The 22,598-nt window shown below is 39.6% G+C and overlaps 1 protein-coding gene across 1 annotated transcript in view; it reads right to left on the bottom strand.

Moving 5' to 3' along the window:
* The window catches only part of LOC128645218 (protein mono-ADP-ribosyltransferase PARP14), a 285,203-nt gene that overhangs the window by 131,138 nt on the left and 131,467 nt on the right, over nucleotides 1–22,598 (bottom strand). The window contains exons 10-12 of the mRNA XM_053698043.1: nucleotides 21,981–22,130; nucleotides 10,480–10,542; nucleotides 9,604–9,780 (exon numbers count right to left, since the gene is read on the bottom strand). Coding sequence (XP_053554018.1) covers nucleotides 9,604–9,780; nucleotides 10,480–10,542; nucleotides 21,981–22,130 — 390 coding nt within the window. The remainder of the gene's footprint in view (nucleotides 1–9,603; nucleotides 9,781–10,479; nucleotides 10,543–21,980; nucleotides 22,131–22,598) is intronic.

Raw genomic sequence — 22,598 nt, 5'->3', positions numbered from 1 at the left:
GAGCTTAGAGAGGAGGGGCCTTAAATAGGGTACTAGGTGTAAGATTTAAAGGGACAAGCCTATGTTGAACAGATCCGTGACAGGACACCCCCCTCAAGGAGCCGCTCAGCGGATCAAGGACCCGGACGGTGAGGATTCCTCCGATGAAATAAAGAGAGAAGGCGTGGTGCCGTGATATTTACAGCAGGCTCCCAGGAATCTTCTTCAGGACCATAACCCTTCCAACTAACCAGGTACTGAAGGCGCTTCCGAAGGTATCGAGAATCCTGGATGGATTCAATCTCATACTCCATCTCATCAGCCACATGAGTCTGGGAAGTAGTCGTCGTAGACGTTGCCCTAAGAGAAGTGAAAGGTTTCAGTAGCGAGACGTGAAAGGTTGGATGTATTCTGAAAGAAGGAGGTAGTAGAAGCGTTACTGCATTAACGTTAACAACCTTCTTAATCTCAAAAGGACCCAAATAGAGAGAGGCGAGTTTCTTGGATGGAACCTGTAGTCTCAAATTCTTAGTGCTCAACCAAACCTTGTCACCTTCCCTATATTCAGGAGGTTTGGAACGTCGTAAATCATAATGACGTTTTTGAGCAGCTTGAGCATCATGTAGTATTTGTTTTACATTAGCAAAACCATTAACCAGGGTATTGATTTTGTCATTAACAACTGGTATGGGTGAGGTGTTAGAACTGTGAATATCGTAAGAAGGATGGAAACCATAGTTAAGGAAAAATGGAGTCATTTTTGTAGAGGAATTCACCATGTTATTATGAGCAAATTCAGCAGTAGAAAGGAGTGAATGCCAATTGTCTTGTTCTAGGGAACAATAACAACGGAGATACTGTTCCAGAGCTTGATTTGTTCTCTCAGTCTGCCCGTTGGTCTGAGGGTGGAAAGCTGTACTAAGCTTTCTAGAGATGTTAAGGGATTGACAAAGATGATTCCAAAATCTAGAAGTAAACTGTGAACCCCTGTCTGTAGTAATGGAATTTGGTAAACCATGTAATTTGACCACATGATCTATGAAAAGAGTAGCCGTTTCAGAAGCTGTAGGTAGACCTCTATGTGGCAAGAAATGGGCCATCTTAGAGAAGAGATCAACGACCACCAAGATAGTGTTAAAGTTTGCAGAAGGTGGGAGATCAACTATATAGTCCATGGCAACGTCCACCCAAGGTCTTTCTGGTATGGGAAGAGAGAGAAGATATCCATATGGACGTTTGTGTTGATGTTTTTTAGTAGTGCAAAGGAAACAAGAATTGATATATTGAGTAACAGTATCAGACATCTTGGGCCACCAATAGTTCCTTGCAAGAACATGGAGAGTCCTATGTACCCCAGGATGACCTGCTAATATAGAGTCATGGGCTGCTGCCAACACCTGATTCCTAAGAGCCATGGGAATATAAAGTACATTTTTATGATAGAACAGCCCATCAGAATGTTTATCCAAATCGAGATGAGATACTGAAGAATCCTCCTTCAGTTGTAGCTTTAGTGTTGCCAAGAAATCATTGGTTAAACAAATGATCCTATCCGCAGGTATCACAGCGGCTGGAGCCAGCTGATTTTGTGGTTTAGAAGGCATACGAGAGAGAGTATCCGCCTTAAGGTTTTTTGAGCCAGGACGGTAAGTGATCACATAATCAAAGCGTGAAAAGAAAAGGCTCCAACGAACTTGTCGAGAAGTTAAGGTCTTATTTGTCTTCAAGAACTCCAGGTTACGATGATCGGTATAAATAGTAATAGGGTATTTTGTTCCTTCTAGGATATGCCTCCAGAATTCTAATGCGGACTTGATGGCAAGCAATTCCTTATCTCCAATGCCATAGTTAATCTCAGCTGAACTCATGACACGGGAATAGAAGGAAACTGGATGTAAGGGCTCTTTTTGGGAGACCCTCTGGGACAGAACAGCCCCAATAGCAAATTCAGAAGCATCAACCTCAAGCGTAAAATGACAACTGGGATCTGGGAATTGCAGTATGGGTGCTGAAGTAAATTTGTTCTTCAGGGTAGTAAAAGAAACATCAGCCTTACTATCCCATAAGAACTTCACATGTTTTCTAGTTAGGCTAGTTAAAGGTCTAACAATGTGTGAGAAATCTTTAATGAATTTTCTATAAAAATTCGCAAATCCAAGGAATCTCTGGACATCTTTTTTACAAGTGGGTGCTGGCCATTTGAGAATGGCTTCAACTTTACTGGTTTCCATGGTTATCCCGGAGGGGGAGATAGAATAACCCAAAAAAGATATAGTGTTAGTATTAAAGATACACTTCTCTAGTTTGGCGTAGAGATGATGAAGCCTTAAACGAGATAACACTAATTTTACATGTGATAAATGGTTAGCATAAGTATCTGAATAAACAAGAATGTCATCTAAATAGATAACAATACAGACATCCAAAAGATCATGAAAGACATCATTTATAAAGCACTGGAAAGTGGCTGGGGCGTTACAGAGCCCAAACGGCATTACTGTATATTCATACAGACCGTAACGTGTACGAAACGCCGTTAACCACTCATCCCCTGCTCTCATCCTGATCAAATTGTAAGCGCCTCTAAGATCAAGCTTGGTGTAAATGGTGGCACCTTGTAAACGTTCAATTAGTTCAGGAATGAGAGGCAGGGGGTATCTGTTTTTCTTAGTGCATTTATTCAGTTGTCTATAGTCTATGATCGGGCGTAAACTGCCATCTTTGTTTTTCACGAAAAACATAGCAGCGCCCGCCGATGAAGTAGATGGTCGTATAAACCCTTTTTTCAGATTTTCGTCTAGATATTCTTTAAGGTGAGCCAATTCAGGCTGAGATAAAGGATATATATGACCATAGGGAATGGAACTATTAGGAATCAGATCAATAGGGCAGTCGTAACTTCTGTGTGGTGGAAGTGTGGCTGCCTCAACTGCATCAAAAACATCTGCATATTCCTTATAACAATCTGGTAGTGTGCCTGTAGCTACATGACAGAGTGTATGAGAGTTAAAACAAGATTGTTTACAAAATGGAGAGTCAAAAACTGTTGTCGCTTCTGTCCAGGATATACTCGGATTATGTTTAGACAACCACTGAATACCAAGTATCATAGGGTAGACAGAGCTTGGCAATACATCAAACAATATCTGTTCTGTATGTCCAGAATCTGAGGTAACTGTAAGTGGAACTGTGTGGTGTGATATAGGACCTGAACTAAATAAAGAACCGTCCACTAAACGAATGGCTAGTGCTGCACTCTTTTTTATTAATGGAATATTGTGCTTAACAACAAAAACTAAATCTATGAAATTCCCAGATGCTCCAGAGTCAATTACGGCCTGTACGTCTGTCTTCTGATGATCCCACTGCAATGAGAGAGGGATTGATAAATGGGGTGAACTATTGTTAACTAAATTCACTGTGTGATTGTTACTTGATCTCTTACCCTTCTTTTGACGAAGGAGAGATGGGCAATCCTTAACGCCATGATCTTTCTCAGCGCAATATAGGCATAGGTTCAGCAGTTTGCGTCGTGCTTTTTCTTCGGCCTTTAGTGGCCCTCTAATCACAGCAACATCCATGGGTTCATCTGCACTCCTGGCAGAATGGGAGGGAAGATTGGAGTGGTACGGAGTATATTTCCTAGATGTGTTATCTGCTGTGGACTTCTCAGACTTCCGTTCCCTGAGTCTTCGGTCAATACCAATGCACAGAGTCATTAAAGCCTCGAGGTCATCTGGAATTATACCTCTAGCTAGTTCGTCTTTTAAAGAATCACTCAGACCCAAACGAAATTGATTCCTCAAGGCTGGATTGTTCCATAGGGTGTCAGGAGCCCACCTCTTGAAATCCGTTATGTACTCCTCTACCATCCTTTTCCCTTGTCGTAAGGATCTCAGAGCTGTTTCAGCAGTATTCTGCTTATTATGATCCTCATAAAGAAGGGACATTGCAGCGAAGAAGGAATCAAGGGAATTTAATATGGGGTCATCAGTTTCATAGAAGGCGTTGGCCCAGGATCTAGCTTCTCCACGCAAGAAAGAAATTACAGTGAGGACACGTATTCTATCAGTGGGATAAGATTTTGGTTTCAAAGTAAACAAGAGAGTACAAGAATTTCTGAAGTCTCTAAACATAGACCTATCCCCAGAGAATTTCTCAGGGGGGCTAACCACAGGCTCAGGTGTGGTCTCAGAAGTGGGAGATTTATTTGTCATGTATTGATTAATAAATTTCCTAATATTTTGGTTCTCAATCTGTATTTCTCTTAAGCCTTGTATCATATTGTCCATACTTTGGGCTAGAGAACCCACTCTGTTTGAAAGCTCACTTAGCTCCATGATAGAGGATAGAGGTACTATATGAGGCTTGGTAATATGTAATGATACGTGATGTGTAATAGAACAAGTGGTGTATAAAGTTCTTGTACCTAGTATCCACTATTGTAGGACCACTCAGCCTCACACCTAACCTTGGATTCACACAGATCTAACTTATAGGAATCCGGTTTTGCTCATTGAACTGAGGGTCACTACTGCAGGGTACAGAGTGAAAACGGAGCTGTCACGCAACCAAATGTAAGATAGGCAAATATCATTAGATGAAGATGATAGAGATGTATCTAATGTTAGGTAATATTATCTCAAAAGGGTATAAATGAATGTACATATGATAGAAAATTGCTACAATATATGGTAGGCAGGTTGTATGTATAAGAGACTCACACACTCAGTATGCAATTACTTAAGTGCAACATAGGTATAGAATATAAACCCCAAGTATATGTGATTTGCTAGACTAATAATGTATTTAGGGGTTAATTGAGCACTAGCGCAAAATGAGATTGTTTGAATCTTATATCAAATCATAGTATAAAGTTTGTCAAATGAATACACAGTATGTAGCTGCAACACTTGAGGAGTTAGTAATAAACAGATAGTTAATTGGAATATGCAGATATCATTAATATGGAAGTCTGGAGAAATAATGAGCATAAACAGTCAATATGGTTAGATGAAATGCAAACAGCAAGCGAGTCAATGAATTCAGAGATCCATAGAAGCATGTAAATGAGATATGGCAGGTGATGAAGTTTTTCACTTATGGAGGCAGCAAACAGTCATTTAGCGTAATGGAGATGAAATAACAAACATGAAAGTCAATATTGTATCCAGCAAAGAAAGAAAGAGTATACAGACCAATTCCAAGATGTACTCCAGGAACAGCATGGATGCAAATGCTGTTAATACTGTTACCCTGGAAGGAGAGAGTGAGAGAGCGCGGTACAGGCGCTGCAGGAACGCTGAAGTGCCGGGTGTGACGTCACACACACCCGGAGTAACGAAAGTAAGGAAACTGCAGCAAAACTTTTAGTTCCGTTTTGAATCCGGTGACTGCAGAAGCCGATTCTGATGTTCTAGTAGAGAAGGCTGAGATGACAATACTTCAGCAAAGATTCACAAGGTGAAGGTAAGTAATCCCCTATTTCAGAGGAATGGGCTAGGTGTCTCAGAGAACAGTCACGTATAGTAACAGGATCAAATTACCAAGCAGGGAGCTTAGAGAGGAGGGGCCTTAAATAGGGTACTAGGTGTAAGATTTAAAGGGACAAGCCTATGTTGAACAGATCCGTGACACCAAAGCAACATCCCATCACCAACCTGCAATATTCCAACAACAGACCTAGTTACTCCCTCTGCCACCCTCTGCATCTTCCATCTAGCTTCCTCGCTACCAGTCTGCTCGACCCTATTCCTTCCCATCTAAGACCCTCCCTGTAGTGATGTCGCAAATTGTTCGCCGGCGAATAGTTCCCAGCGAACATAGCATGTTCACGTGCGCCGCAGCGGGCGAACATATGCGATGTTCGATCCACCCCCTATTCGTCATCATTGAGTAATACTTTGACCCTGTACCTCACAGTCAGCAGGCACATTCCAGCCAATCAGCAGCAGACCCTCCCTCCCAGACCCTCCTACCTCCTGGACAGCATCCATTTTAGATTCATTCGGAAGCTGCATTGTTAGTGAGAGGAGGGACAGTGTAGCTGCTGCTGATTTAGTAGGGAAATCTATAGCTAGGCTAGTGTATTCAGTGTCCACTAAAGTCCTGAAGGACTCATCTGATCTCTGCTGTAAGGACAGCACTCCAAAAAGCCCTTTTTAGGGCTGCTTTTTTTTTTCCTGTGTAATCTAATTGCAGTTGCCTGTCTGCCAGCGTGTGTGTCAAGCTCACAGCGTATACTGTGCCCACTTGCCCAGTGCCACCACTCATATCTGGTGTAACAGTAGTGTAGATTTTAAAAAACAACAACACTTTTTTGACTGTGTTAAATAATAGCAGTCAGTTTCCTTCACACGTGTGCGTTTAAGTGCCTGCCTGCCAGGGCACAGTGTCACCCCAGTGCAACTCATATCTGGTGAAACAGTAGTGTAGATTTAAAAAAAAAAAAACACTTTTTTGACTGTGTTAAATAATAGCAGTCAGTTTCCTTCACACATGTGCGTTTCAGTGCCTGCCTGCCAGGGCACAGTGTCACCCCAGTGCAACTCATATCTGGTGTAACAGTAGTGTACATACCTGATGTTTTAAAGCACGTTATTCCAAACAATTTAGGAATGTTAGGTGATTTATGCCCTTTATGGATTAAAACCAGACTCTGCATCAACTATGTAATTTTCCATGGGAGTTTTGCCATGGATCCCCCTCCGGCATGCCACAGTCCAGGTGTTAGTACCCTTGAAACAACTTTTCCATTACTATTGTGGCCAGAAAGAGTCCCTGTAGGTTTTAAAATTCGCCTGCCTATTGAAGTCTATGGCGGTTCGCCCGGTTCGCCCGTTCGTGAACAGTTGTGGAAGTTCGCGTCCGCCATTTGCGAACGCAAAATTTTAGGTTCGCGACATCACTACCTCCCTGTCTTCCAACCTCACCCCTGCTCTTACTCACATCTTCAACCTATCTCTCTCTACTGGTTCATTCCCATTTTCTTTCTAACGCAAAAATGTCATTCCCATACTCAAAAAACCCTCCCTTGACCCAAATTCTCCTGAAAGCTACCGCCCCATATCACTGCTTCCACTAACATCAAAACTCCTTGAAAAACTAGTTTACAATTGCCTAACACACTTCCTGTCCACCAACTCCTTGCTTGACCCCCTGCAAATCGGATTCCGCACCAAACACTCAACTGAGACTGTACTTACCAAGGTTACTAACGATCTTTTCTCTGCTAAAAGTATTGGCTACTACTCTTTACTCATCTTGACCTCTCAGCTGCCTTCGACACAGTTGACCACCCCCTCCTCCTACAGACCCTTTTGGCCTCTGTGACACTGTTCTGTCTTGGATTCACTCCTATCTTTCTAACAGGTCTTTCTCTGTGTAATTTGCCGGCGACTCCTCCTCTCCAATGCATCTGTCTGTTCGAGTACCTCAAGGATCGTTCTGGGTCCTCTACTCTTCTCCATTTATACTTCTTCACTGGGTTAACTCATCAACAGTTATGGCTTCAAATATCACCTCTATGCTGATGACACCCAGATCTACCTCTCCACCCCTGCTCTCTCTCCCTCTGTCCTTTCTCATGTCAGCGACTGCTTATCTGGTATATCTTCCTGGATGACCTCTCACCACCTAAAGATTAACATGTCCAAGACTGAGCTCCTTCTAATCCCCCCCCTCAAGCTCTATGCTGACTTCTGACTTCACTATCCCTGTTGACGGCATCACCATTTCACCATCGCCTCGGAGTTACAATTGACTCAAATCTATCCTTCGTCCCCCACATCCAATCGCTTTCCACATACTGCTGCAACCACCTACACAATATTTTTCTTTTTCTGAGCGCTAACACCACAAAGCAAATAATCCACTCCCTTGTTATTTCCGGACTTGACTACTGCAATAACCTACTTACTGGCCTTCCTCTTTTCCACCTCTCCCCCCTTTAATCCATTCTAAATGCCTCTGCCAGGCTAATCCACATTTACCGTTGTTCTGTATCTGCTGCACCTCTCTGCGAGTCCCTTCATTGGCTCCCCATTTACAGCAGAATTAAATTCAAAATTCTCACCCTTACATACAAAACTCTCACCAACGCCGCTCCCCACTACCTATCCTCTCTAACAAGTATACTCCAGCCCGCCCACTAAGATCCAACAATGACCTGCTCCTTGCATCTTCAACTATCACCTCTTCCCATGCTAAAATGCAGGACTTCTGTCGTGCAGCACCTACCCTCTGGAACTCTCTTCCTCGTTCTGTCAGGCTTTGCCCTAATCTTTCTTCCTTTAAATGCTCCCTGAAGACTTTATTGTTCAGAGAAGCCTACCACCCAACTCAATAATAAATTAATCTTACTTCCCTCATCTAACACTGCATTAACATCTTTCTCAGTCTTGCAGTCCTCACCTCCTGTTTCTCAATCTCCTACCCTTTTACATTGTAAGTTCCCACGGGAATAGGGCCCTCAGTTCCTCCTGTATGTGTTTGTTAATTTTGTCTTGTCTCTTTACAAGTTTTATATTATTGTTTTATTTAAATTATTTGTACCCATGGACAGAGCTGCGGAATATGTTGGTGCTTTATAAATAATGTATAATAATAAGTTTTCAATGTTGCATTTGAATTAGACTTCTAATATTGTGAATGTGATGGCGTGAACTTGTTTTAATGTAGAACACGTTTGCTACAGTGCGATCACAATATTCTAAGTAAAACACATTCGCGCAATCTTGTTTGCAATATTAGAAATCTAATACAAATGCAATATTGAAACTTAAAGCCCAATTACAGGAAGAATAATCGGAAATCATGATTAAAGGGATAGTAAAGTCCAAATTAAACTTTCATGATTCAGATAGGGCATGTCATTTTAAACAACTTTCTAATTTACTTTTATCATCAAATTCGCTTTGTTCTCTTGTTATTCTTAGTTGAAAGCTAAATCTGAGATAAGGAGGCAGTCCACAGAGGCTTAGACACAAGGTAATTACAGAGGTAAAAAGTATATTTCTATAACAGTGTTGGTTATGCAAAACTGGGGAATGATAAACAAAGGGATTATCTATCTTTTTAAACAATAACATTTTTGGTGTTTAGTACTATCCCTTTAAAGTATCTTGTGAAATATGAATATAGCAAACAAGCAATCACATTCATGCCTAAGGACACAATACTTGATTTGTACAATCACGCCTAATGCTTGCATACATATTAGAACAGTATACTATAATACAATACATATACATTAAACATTGCATATACATATTTCATATACCACATCCCAAGCTTCTATAGTTTTAATACGTTTTTTTTTTTGTCTTTATTAACAAAGTAAATTGCAGACATCACAAATATATAGGCGTTCCTACATTACAGCTAAGTGGAGATAGCAGCAGACTTCAGCTGAAGTTGCGATCCACATTATAACCTATAGAAGACACACTGTTGCTCTTCAGCACAGTGAGGTTCAGCCCACGTTTTTGGAATATATCGCCATGGCAATGTTTTGAATATCAGGGCCTTAGTGTCTTACCCTTCAAATGCTTTGCGGTGTGAAAGCTTACAAGTTAAATAATAGAATTATTTTGTGTCTGGAATAAAAAAAATTAAAGACCATACCTGTTCCAAAGGCTGGAAGGGCAACAGATGTGGCCTGGAGCTTCTCACATTCTTGCAGATAAACAGGGATACATTGTTTTATGTGGTCTGGTTTGTTCCTTCCACAAACATGAAGAATATGCTTACAGGGTAGATTTCCACTTTTTGTGACAATGTAGCCATTGTTAGTCTTGGACCCTGGGCAAATATATATATTTTTTAATTTAAAGTATACATCAAAATAGATCCAAAATCTCTGGTATAGCTGTTAGCTTTCATGTTCATGTTCTGGGGTCCCCCTTGTATGATTTCAGTCTACACTAAGTTGACAGTTTAATGGCATTTGTCAGTGGTTTATGGCCCCCATACTGTTACCAGATAAACCTTCTCTCTTTGTAACAATAAAAGATGTGTCGTTTTTGGAGTTGTTGGATCTACTGATGCGCAGAAGGTGAGAGGACATGTTAAAAGTTGTAATTAGGCCTTACCTGCCATTTAATAAAAATATACATACAGTATATTTATCAATGCTACAGGAGCAAAGGATATTAAAAGAAAGGTACATTTGTCTTTCATATGCCCTTTAACTTTTACCTTATGTATATTTTGCATATATGCTTTTAGGTAGGTGTATAGAAACTCTGTGAAACACACCTATGAAGAGCCTGTTTTTTTGCATTTTTATAAAATCTGAATGTAAGAAAACCCAGATATTTTTCTTATACTTCATACATCATTCTAACAGCTTAACTGATTAAAACAGTGCTTCAAAGTGATTTTAATGCCCTAGAAAAGTCAAAAATCAAAAGAGTGAACAAAAATATTTTCTACAGCAAACTTTTTAACCGAGCTTCGTATTATAAAATTTAGTGGACCCTGCTTATCAATAATTCTTACCTAGTTGAGCACTTTCATTTTCCACTCCCTGCCCAGCAGCCTCTAGAATTGCCTTTGAGACTCCTGTTGAGGAATAGAATCTGTATTGTATTAAATGATCACAAGAATAAATACACTGCTAGTCTCTTGAACCTTGTCAGTTAAATTTGTCATTACCTTTTATCAAACACTAGATAAAATTGTTAGCGTGGATCGATATAACAAATATTGAAAGCAACTAAATTTGCGAATGTCTGATTAGCACAAGTAGAAACCTAGTGTAAAGAGTAAGGGGTAGATTTATCAAGCAGCGGATGCTGCATCGATACCCCATAATTTCTGGTCCGCCAGAAACGGAAGTTCAGAAGCAATGGTCGTAAGATTTTAGGTGGCGGACTGAAATCATCCCAATCTGATCGGTTTGATTGACACTCCCTGCTAGTGGCCGATTGGCCTCCAGTGAGCAGGGGAAAGCATTGCGAGGTTGAGCGGACATGATTTGTTGCTCGACCTTTAATAAATCTACCCCTATGAGTTTAAAATAAACTGCAAAAAAACATAATTTATGCTTATCTGATAAATGTATTTATTTCCGGATATGGTGAGTCCACGGAATAATCAATAACTAGTGGGAATAGCACTCCTGGCCAGCAGGAGGAGGCAAAGAGCACTACAGCAAAGCTGCTATATATGTCACTTTCCTTACCCATAATCCCCAGTCATTCGGGCGAAGGAAAAATGGAATAAGAAGATAACACAAAAGTTTAGAGGTGCCTGAGGTTTAGAAAAAATAGCTGTCTTAAATAAAGGGTGGGCCATGGACTCACCATATCCGGAAATAAATAAATGTATCAGGTAAGCATAAATTATGTTTTCTTTCCTAAGATATGGTGAGTCCACGAAATCATCAATTACTAGTGGGAACCAATACCCAAGCTAGAGGACACAGATGATTAGGGAGGGACAAGGCAGATAACCTAAACAGAAGGCACCACAGTTTGAAGAACCTTAATACCCCCAAAAGAGACAAAGAATCAAATTTCTAAAATTTAGAAAAAAATATGCAAAGAAAAACTAAGTGGCAGGCTTGCAAATCTGTTCCACAGAAGCTTAATTTTGAAAGCCCAAAAAGAAGAGACAACCCTCAAATAATGAGCCATAACTCTCTCAGGAAAACTGCAGCCCCACAGTCTGAAAAGCAAACAAAGTAAACATCTAAACCAGAAAAAAGAAGAAGCAGTAGTTTCTTTATACAGAGAACACAAACAAAAACAGAAGCCTACACAACATCCAAATTGTGCACAAACGTACCTCAAAAAATAAGACTGAGGACACAAAGAGGGAACAACAATTCCCAAACAATATTTCCACTTAAGAAAAAAACAAAAAACCGCCTTATCTGAAAAAGATTAAACGAATCACACTGCAAAGCCCAGGGTACCTAAACTCTCCGAGCAGAATGTATAACAAAAAAGAAAATTCCAAGAAAAAGAGTTAAAATATTATGGAATGCTAAGGCTCAAACTGAGCCTGCTGCAAAAACCTTAAAACAAAGGAAAAGCTCCAAGAAGAGCAACAGACTTCAACAGACCTGATACTAACCAGATTCTGACAAAAGTATACACGTCTGGCACATCCGCCAGAGACTTGTGTAAAAAAGGATAACGCAGAAAACTGACCCTTCAGAGAACTGACTGACAGAGAAGGGCAAAACCTCTAGGAATCCTGACCCTACTTTCAAGAGTAGTCCATGGATCCACACCAATCAGGGAATTTACGCCAATGACCGAATCAGAAAAAACACATTTAGACAGAACTAAGCAGTCCATCTCCAAGCAGAAAGCTTCAGAGAAAAAGAAGTTGTCTGAAAGAAAGGACTCTGAACTAGAAGGCACAGGCATAACCACCAAGGTGAAAGAAAAACATCTCCACTAAGTGTGAAACCCAGATCCTGCGAGACTATGTGAGAACCGTAAAAATACTGATGCTCATTCCTATTTGATACAAACAAAGACTGGATTAGTAGAGCCATCAGACAGAAATTCCAAGGAACCACCAGGGTATTTAGCAGAGCAGCCTGCTTATCTCCAACCCTAAACATAACCTGGAAACTTGGCGCACTGCCATTCCCAACTCCAGCACCTTTAATGTGAAAGTTAACCTGGAGAAACCCTCCGGGAAAACCCACTCCCAGGAAGATCTGACTGCTCAAGAAGTCCGCTCCCGGTATATACTGAAATGGAATGGTGGATAAACTAAAAAGTGAGCGTCCTCCCACCGAACAATCCACGCCAATCATGGCAAAGGAACTCCAGGTTCCTCCCAGATAGTTAATGTAAACCAATGAGATGAAATTGCAACTAGAACCTGAAAAACTGGATAAGACAACTGAGGACAAACCGTCAGGGCATTGTAGATCGCTCTCCCCTCCAAAATGGTGATGGGGAGAACAAGCTCCTCCCAAGTCTATAGTCACCAACCCAACAGTCTAGCGACCGTGACTATTACTCAGGCAAGCCTCCAGAAGCATATGCCCTGAGACAAATGCTACTAAGAAAAACAAAAGATTCTGGGGCATGTGGGTAACGATCCAGCTACCTCTCGCAAGCAAAGTGAACAATCTACCACTAAATTCCCTCTCTGAACCACAGAGAAGAATCTCATGTTGACAGATCTAGATCTATCCTCCAAGACAGATCCACAAGATCCTCGGTCCACAAACTGAACATGCATAACCGCAGATTCTCAGATGGATCAAGCAAAGGGATGATGCCCAATGAAGCAATCATCAGACCATTCCATACATCAGACTCCTAAAGAGCCCAAACAGAAGAGTGTTGAAGAGGAAATGAGAAAACATCCTCTATTCCTGACCTCTGTCCAAAATATATTCAGAGAGAAGGAAACCAATCCATAAAAAACTACCTCTGTAGCTGAACCAAGGGAACCTACTTTCAGATTCACTTCCATTCGAGGAATGAAGAAAGACAACAAAATCTCAACCAGAGTTTGCATGCTGAAAAGATGGCGCCTGAATTCCCTCCTTTTCAGGAAACCCAAGAGGAATAATAAAATCCTAGGCCATGTTCTTCTTACAGGAACTGGAACTATCCCTCACAGGGAAAGAAATCCCACAGTTATCTGACCTGCAGATAAAAATGAGAGGAAGAACCTGCCTCAGGCAGGAAAGGAATGACTACTATGTCCACAGACTATCTGGGACATCTGAATTCCATGTTTGAAGACAAAAACAAATAATCAACCCCCCACTGGGATCAATCCCAGATAGGGGGCAAAACTCTTTTATCAGAACTATTCCTGCAGCTCAGGACCAAACAAGGCCTTACCTTCGTACGGATGCAACAGAAAACCTGGACTCAGAGGAAAAATCCACTATCCAAAAATGGCCCTCGGGCTAGTACAGCGAAGACAGATATCTTGGCTCCCGGCTGAAAATATTTGGTAGCATCAGAAAAAAAGAAGTGGCAAGCTTAAGAGCCTTAAATTCTGTACTGGATCTGCTCCAAAAAGAGTTTCTACCAAGCTGGCATATGAAAAAGGCATTGTACCAATAATATGCTGCACTTGACACAGTGACCATACAAACGTCTATGTAAGTCACCAAGTTAGTCCATTGATCTTGAAAAGAACAGCTATCCTCTCTAGGAATCATAGCTACTAGCCAGAGAAGAAATGCCCTACTACTTTAGGCACCGTGCGCCCGAAAAGGAGACAGAGACAGGAAACATCCTTTCAAAAACAGGAGATGGGGATAAAATAATCCCCGATTCCTCCCATTCCTGTGAAAAATCTCCTAGCACGGTCTGGAATGGGAAAAAGTTCCCTAGAAGAATCCCAGAATTTAAAAAATTATATAGATTCTAAAGGTTGACAACGACATACGTATCTGAGTCGCCCCAAATTAGCCAAATCCGTCTAACCAAACCGAAGGTGTACAAGCTAAAATCTGAAGGATACTCTTAAGCATCAGATGAAGGAATTATACTGTCCGAAACTGATATATCACCCTCAAAGCTACTAGTGACTGCACCGTATCAGGCTAATGAGAGATAGCACCATTATCAAGCAGAAAGGAATAGAAACCTTACTATCTGAAGATTTAAAAATATCCTCTTGCGCCTTCCCTGAAGGAAAAGAAAGGCAGATAAAGCCACACATAGTGAGAGAATACCCGAGCAGCAAAATCTGCAGGCAATACACTCCTCCAGGAGACTGAAAGGAACGGCAGGGAACTGCAAGTGGCAGCATATAGGCTTGGGACATTAAGGAGAAAACTGTGGCATAGCCTGAACAGTATCATCCTGGGACACATAAAAACTCAGAGGGCAACAATCTATCTGCATATGCAATACATGCAGATAAAATAAAAAAATAAAAATAATAAATAGTATATAAAATTATTTTGCTAACATGAGGGACAGAAAATCCATCAGCACATCAAAACTCAAAACAAACAAAAAACATTTGTTCCTAAGAACATAACTGAAATTGAATATTTAAATATGTAAAAAAAACTTCCACTTTAACAGAAGAGGAGAAAACTATAGCAATAATAAACGCCTAGATTTGGAGTTTTGCGTTAGAAGGGGTGCGTTAGCTGCCGCCCCCGCTATCGCTGACACCTGCATATTTTTTTTAACCCCTAATCTGCCGCTCCTTACACCGCTGCAACCTAGATTATACCTATGTACCCCTAATCTGCTGCCCCTTACACCGCCGACCCCTATATTATATTTATTAACCCCTAATCTGCCCCCACAACGTCGCCGCCAGCTACCTACAATAATTAACCCCTAATCTGCCAACCGGACCTCACCACTACTATAATAAAGTTATTAACCCCTAATCCGCCTCACTCCTGCCTCAATAACCCTATAATAAATAGTATTAACCCCTAATCTGCCCTCCCTAACATCGCCGACACCTAACTTCAAGTATTAACCCCTAATCTGCCGACCGGACCTCACCACTACTCTAATAAATGTATTAACCCCTAAAGCTAAGTCTAACCCTAACACTAACACCCCCCTAAATTAAATATAATTTAAATCTAACGAAATAAATTAACTCTTATTAAATAAATTATTCTGATTTAAAGCTAAATACTTACCTGTAAAATAAATCCTAATATAGCAACAATATAAATTATAATTATATTGTAGCTATTTTAGGATTAATTTTACAGGCAACTTTGTATTTATTTTAACCAGGTACAATAGCTATTAAATAGTTAAGAACTATTTAATAGTTACCTAGTTAAAATAATTACAAAATTACCTGTAAAATAAATCCTAACCTAAGTTACAATTAAACCTAACACTACACTATCAATAAATTAATGAAATACAATACCTACAAATAAATACAATTAAATAAACTAACTAAAGTACAAAAAATAAAAAAAGAACTAAGTTACAAAAAATAAAAAAATATTTACAAACATATTAAAAATATTACAACAATTTTAAGCTAATTACACCTACTCTAAGCCCCCTAATAAAATAACAAAGCCCCCCAAAATAAAAAAATGCCCTACCCTATTCTAAAATTAAAATAGAAAAGCTCTTTTACCTTACCAGCCCTTAAAAGGGCCTTTTGCGGGGCATGCCCCAAAGAAAACAGCTCTTTTGCCTGTAAAAATAAACACAATACCCCCCCCCAACATTACAACCCACCACCCACATACCCCTAATCTAACCCAAACCCCCCTTAAATAAACCTAACACTAAGCCCCTGAAGATCTTCCTACCTTATCTTCACCATGCCGGGTATCACCGATCGGTCCAGGCTCTGATGTCTTGATCCAAGCCCAAGCGGGGGCTGAAGACGTCCATCCTCCGGCTGAAGTCTTGATCCAAGCGGCGGCTGAAGAAGTCCATCATCGGGCAGAAGTCTTCATCCTATCCGGGCAGAAGAGGAGCTCCGGACCGGTAGACATCTTCATCCAAGCGGCATCTTCTATCTTCTTCCATCCGATGACGAGCGGCTCCATCTTCAAGACCTCTGGCGCAGATCCATCCTCTTCTTCCGACGTCCTAAAACAGAATGAAGGTTCCTTTAAGGGACGTCATCCAAGATGGCGTCCCTCGAATTCCGATTGGCTGATAGAATCCTATCAGCCAATCGGAATTAAGGTAGGAAAATTCTGATTGGCTGATGGAATCAGCCAATCAGATTCAAGTTCAATCCGATTGGCTGGAGTCTTGTCGTTAGATTTCTAACGCTCACTTCAGCCAAGACTCTAAATACCAGCGTTAGAAAGATCCCATTGAAAAGATAGGATACGCAAATGGCGTAGGGGGATCTGCGGTATGGAAAAGTCGCGGCTGGAAAGTGAGCGTTAGACCCTTTAATGACTGACTCTAAATACCAGCGGGCGGTAAAAACCAGTGTTAGGACCCCTAACGCTGGTTTTGACGGCTAACGCAGAACTCTAAATCTAGGCGATAGTTAACACTAAAACAGAGCAAAACACAGTATAGGTGAGAAAAAATATATATATAATTAATTTTGCAATATCCCTCACAAGGAATATAAAGACTTTCCACATTATGTGAACAGAAACGTTTGCAATAATATTTCTCCCAGGTCTATATTAACTTCGTTCTCCACCGGAGTAGACTAACAAATGCGGGGTCACATGACCGGACCCAGCACAAGAGAGAATGGCGCCGTATCTCCACACAGTGAAGAAGGAGGCGGGGAACACGGCAGCAGAATGGAAATGAAGCGCAAACATTTAATGACATCGCGCTTCATACTTCCAACAGCACACCGCCATCAAGGTATCCCACATAGGACATAAATGTAAAATTCTTGCGCCAACACTCAGCGCACTTATAGCGCACGGACAACTGAAGAGACAATGCTCTATCTCAAAGGCGCCTCCGCCAGGGATCCTAGAACGGAGTGAAAAAACATCTCAATGGCGCCTCTCAAACAAATGCACAGACAAGACAAACAGCGCACGCTTTCCAAATACTGAGCCTGTACATTAAAAAGTACAGAAGCCAACAGTATAACACATGCATATGATCCATCACTAGAGGAGTTAATTTCAACGGTGCATGGGGGATGACGTAGCTACAGCTTAGGAGGTGTGTAGGTAGCTAGCCAATTGCAGTCCTCAAAAAGCCGGTCTGAAGGAATGTACTTGTGGCGGGGTGCCAGCTGAAGGAAGCCGAGCAAGCTTCGTAGAATACAGGTTCAAGGATTAGCAGCACTCCAAAAAGTAGAGTTAAAACACAGTCTTTATTCTTAAAGTTAAAAATGCAAAAAATACACACAAGAAATAGTGCAATGCAGCACAGCACAGCACATCAGCAAAAAAGGTTACATGGAAGGGGAGCGAGGTCCTGACATGTTTCGTGCTATTCAGCACTTAATCATAGGATGATTCCCCACCTGTGTAATGCTCCATTTAACTGGTTTTTAGGGGGCTTAGAATTTTTCAAAAATATACACACCCTCAAAACAAAAGAGAGCTAGTATAAATGGTGCATTATAGAGGAAGACAAGAACAATGAAACAAAAAATAACATAACAATGATAAAAAAAACACAACACTATAGTTATAAAAGAAATGATAAATAATATGAAAAAACATTGTTGTTAATTCCTATTATTACAACTTAAATATAATTTGAAATTTAATAGGTTTATGAACTCTTCATAGATAAATATTTAATATTTAATTTTTTAAATTTCTTAAATATTAATTTTCACATACTTTGATGTATAGTGAGTGTCAATAATAGGAACTTTGTTTACTTAATTCTACAACTCGCCTCATATTCAATTAATTCATATTAGACTTAAAATATCTATAAATACCATTCTTATAACAGTTGATGGTATGATGCGCATCGCAACTGTCTGTCTGTAGGTCACAACGACAGATGTCTTAAATCACAGATGTTACAAAAGACATAACCATTAATCATAAAATGTGAAAACAGATGATAATATTATTATGAGACCTCTGATCATGGGATAAGAACAAACAAAAGGGTGATAGGATATCACTAATACCTTAATAACCTGTTAATGTGAAAACATATACAATAAATGCAGGTATTAGATGTACACTTGCACTGGCTACTATACCAAAGGGGATTACAGAACAATAGCACCAGAAGATCAATGGTCTTAAAGGAAATCAGTTTAGATAAATATATATTTTCCTGGACTAGCTTAGGAATCAACAAAGAAACTAATATCCCATTCCTTATTGAGGCCATGTGGTGTCCTAGTATTAAGCTTCCATATCCAATAGAGCTCTTTTTTGGAAAGGATAGAATTGATATTACCTCCTCGAATGGGTCTTTTGGCTACATCAATTACTTTAACTGTGAACTTGGATTGATCTGTAAAATGTATGCCATTAAAGTGTCTTGCTACACTGGAATCTTTATTATAGTTTTTTATGTCTCTTTTATGTTCCCCTATTCTAGACCTGAGGGCACGTGAAGTTTGACCAACGTACTGTTCTGAGCATAAAGAGCATTCTATGAGATAAACTACAAATGTAGTGCCACAGTTGGCATAATGATCAATCTTAAAATTGCCTTTATTTGAATAACTATTGAAGTTTATTCCCATAGAGATATGCTGGCAGGTGTGACAGTTCCTTGACAAGCATTTAAAAGTCCCTTTCTTATTAAGCCATTGTACACTTTTCTCTCTGACATTATCATTAACCATACTAGGGGAAAGCTTTTTGCCCAATGTAGGTGCCTTTTTTGACACAAATTTAATCTTGTCAACAACATTGGCCAAAGCACTGTCCCCTTTAAGTATGGGTAAGTTCTTTTTAATTATATTACAAAGGTCATTGAACTGCAAGGAAAATTCCGTAGAAAATATCACTACATCTTTATCAAAAGCATCCTTCTTACCCTTACTAAATGAAGGGATAAAATTCCTTTTAACATCTTCCAATGACCTATGTAATATATCAGGATTATAACCCCTAGCAATTAGTCTGTCCGTTAGTTTTTTGGCTTGATGGTTAAACAAATCATCAGAGTTTGTGTTCCTTCGAAGCCTTAGAAACTGACTTTTCGGAATTGATTGAATTAAATGCTTAGGATGACAAGAGGTAGCGTGCAAGATCGTATTTCCTGATGTTGGCTTCCTGAATGTATCTGTAATGATCCTATTGGTTTCTACTGAGCCATATAAAGTAAGGTCTAAGAAATGTATTTCTTTATCCTGAATCTCCCCAGTAAACTTCAATTTGAGGTCATTATTGTTGACATATTTCAAAAATTCCTCAAAGACGAAGTCACCCTTAACCACAAAGATGAGATCATCAATGAATCTCATATATGTGCAAATATTTTCAAAAAATGGATTGTTACTGCTGTAGAGACTGCCGAGTTCCCACCATCCCACAAATAAATTCGCGAATGAGGGCGCAAACTTCGCCCCCATCGCAGTACCACATATTTGTAGATAGTATTCGCCATTAAACATAAAGTAACCATGTAACCTTTTTTGCTGATGTGCTGTGCTGTGCTGCATTGCACTATTTCTTGTGTGTATTTTTTGCATTTTTAACTTTAAGAATAAAGACTGTGTTTTAACTCTACTTTTTGGAGTGCTGCTAATCCTTGAACCTGAGTTAATTTCAACCCCTTAGGAACCTTTTATATAAACATATGAGCCCAAAAATCAGGGGGATCTATATTAACCCCTAGTCTCCTGCCACCATAAAGTGCCTGCATCCTGCCAAACATATCCTTTACACAAGATATATATGTCCCACATAACCTTGCAGAGAGGTTTTAACCCTTTTAGTGCCGGTCTCCCAGCCCCAGAAGACAAAAAGGCACTTACCTGCATTCCAGCCGTCCGGCAGTCAGACGACTCACAAAGTATGAGAGGATGCCACTCCTCACAAAGACCTGTGTAAAAAGAAAGAGGGAGTAAACTTACTCAGGCTTTCTATACCAGGGCAGCAACATGTTAGAAAAACGCAGCAAAGCACACATTACAAGTTCCTAACTGCTTTAAAGCTACCACAGCCCTACTGAAGTGACTAACGTGGAGTACAGCTATACCCAGATTTTGATGGAAGGCACAATCCTGCCCTGACTTTGAAACAAAAAAATCTTGATAGAAGAATCTTAATCAGGAAACTTAATTACTTCACCTCCTCCTTGCACTAGAGGCAAAGAGAATGACTTGGGATTATGGGTAAGGGAAGTGACATATATAGCAGCTTTGCTGTAGTGCTCTTTGCCTCCTCCTGCTGGCCAAGAGTGATATCCCCACTAGTAATTGATTATTCCGTGGACTCACCATATCTTAGGAAAGAAACACAACATAAATACATTAAAATAAAGTGGTACACTCATATATACACTACTTGATAAAAATGATTTATAAAAAAATGTATTATTATTTATACATGGGTTAAGGTATATGGTACATGACAAGGGGTTTGAATGGAAAGGGCTATAATGTGTCTAAATATGTATATGTGTGTGTATTTGGAGCCATTTCTACTCAAATACTTTAAAACAAAAAAGAAATAATTTTTATTCAATTTTAATATTTTATAATGTTTTACTGTGTACTTACTGTAAATATTTTATATTCCAATGTTCTTTAAATAGTAGAAAATGTCTGTATATATATTTACCTATCTATATGTAAAAATATATTTTTTTTCTATGTGAAGTACATTGGAATGCTAAATATTCAGAATTACCATCTGTTTTAAAACTGCAAGTCTATCGCAGTGACAGGTTAACGGGCAAGCGATTAGTGTAGGAGTTTTTTTTTTTTTTAAATGTACTCCATTAAAGTCTATGGGAAAAAGAAGTTAATGCAGTAGTAATATCTGAAGTCCTGAAGTTAACAGGAATCTGGTTTTGCTTGTGTGCAAACATTTTACTTTCAACTTGTAATATGCTCGCTAAGTTTACTTCCAGCGGTGTATGCGCGCAAGTGAAAGTGATAAATAGCACGTAACTTGTAATCTGGCGCTATATGGGTTAAATGTATATGTGTGTTATAACAAAATAAGAGTTAACTTTAATATTAAAGTGATGGTAAATCAGAGCACCCTCACCCTTTCTGTGCCGCAGCTGCTCGCTAAGGTCAGCGGCTCCGGCTGCCCACGACACAGCTCTCTTCTTCAATGAGGTGACGTTTCCACCTCTAAACCAATAGCCGTGTGTGTCATCTGACATCCTAGCAAGGCTGTTGGTTAGAGGTGGAAACGTCGCCTCATTGGTAGAGATCCTAATTTTTTAAACGCTCGGATTTACCATCACTTTAATACTAAATCTGATATTGATGCAGATTTCTATTATTTTCTTAATGTACTGTTTCTTTTTTCTTAATAGAGAATAAAACAGTATTTGCCTTCATGAATAAGAAATTCATACATGTAGTTGTTAGGTTTCAATAAATCTGTTAAAAATGTAACAAACTCCAATATTTATACAGATGTGTAAAAATAAGTGATGTTCAGTAGCCATAAGAAATACCTGATTTGAGTGTAAAATTGGCATTTGATGAATTTACAATGATGTCTGTGTTTTCTTTTGTTATATCACCAGTCTGAACTTGGTAAATAATGGATCCAATCCTCATTTCATGAACTCCCAATGTTGACGTTGTTACATTTCCAAAGAAAGCTGCAAAAACAAATTTAAATTAAAAAAATTTTCTCTCAAGAACACATTTGTGACAACCTAGAGATTTTGGGAGAAATTAGGTTAGGGAGTAAGTGACAGTGAATGGGATTTCCAAGAGTTTCCTCTTAAACAGATAGTACTGTTAAAATGCAAGAAGGCAATTTTAAACTTTCCAATTTAATGCTCAGTTCTCTCTGTATACTTTGTTGAAAAGCAAACCCAGGTAGGTCAGTAGCAGCAATGCACTACAGGGAGCTAGCTGCTGATGCCTTGCTGCACATATATGCCTTTTATCATTGGCTCACCAGATGTGTTCTGTTAGCGCCCAGTAGTAAACTGCTGCTCCTGCAAAGATATCAAAATGATGAAGACAATTTAAAAATAGTAAAATGTTGTTATTTAATATTGTAAGCTTTATCAGAATCATGAAAGAAAAAAAAGTGTGTTTCATGTCCCTTTAATGTGTTC

The sequence above is a fragment of the Bombina bombina genome, chromosome 1, assembly GCF_027579735.1.
Source record: "Bombina bombina isolate aBomBom1 chromosome 1, aBomBom1.pri, whole genome shotgun sequence".
Lineage (NCBI taxonomy): Eukaryota > Metazoa > Chordata > Amphibia > Anura > Bombinatoridae > Bombina > Bombina bombina.
The sequence above is the reverse complement of the archived record's forward strand: the minus strand, read 5'-3'. Positions and strand labels throughout refer to the sequence as shown.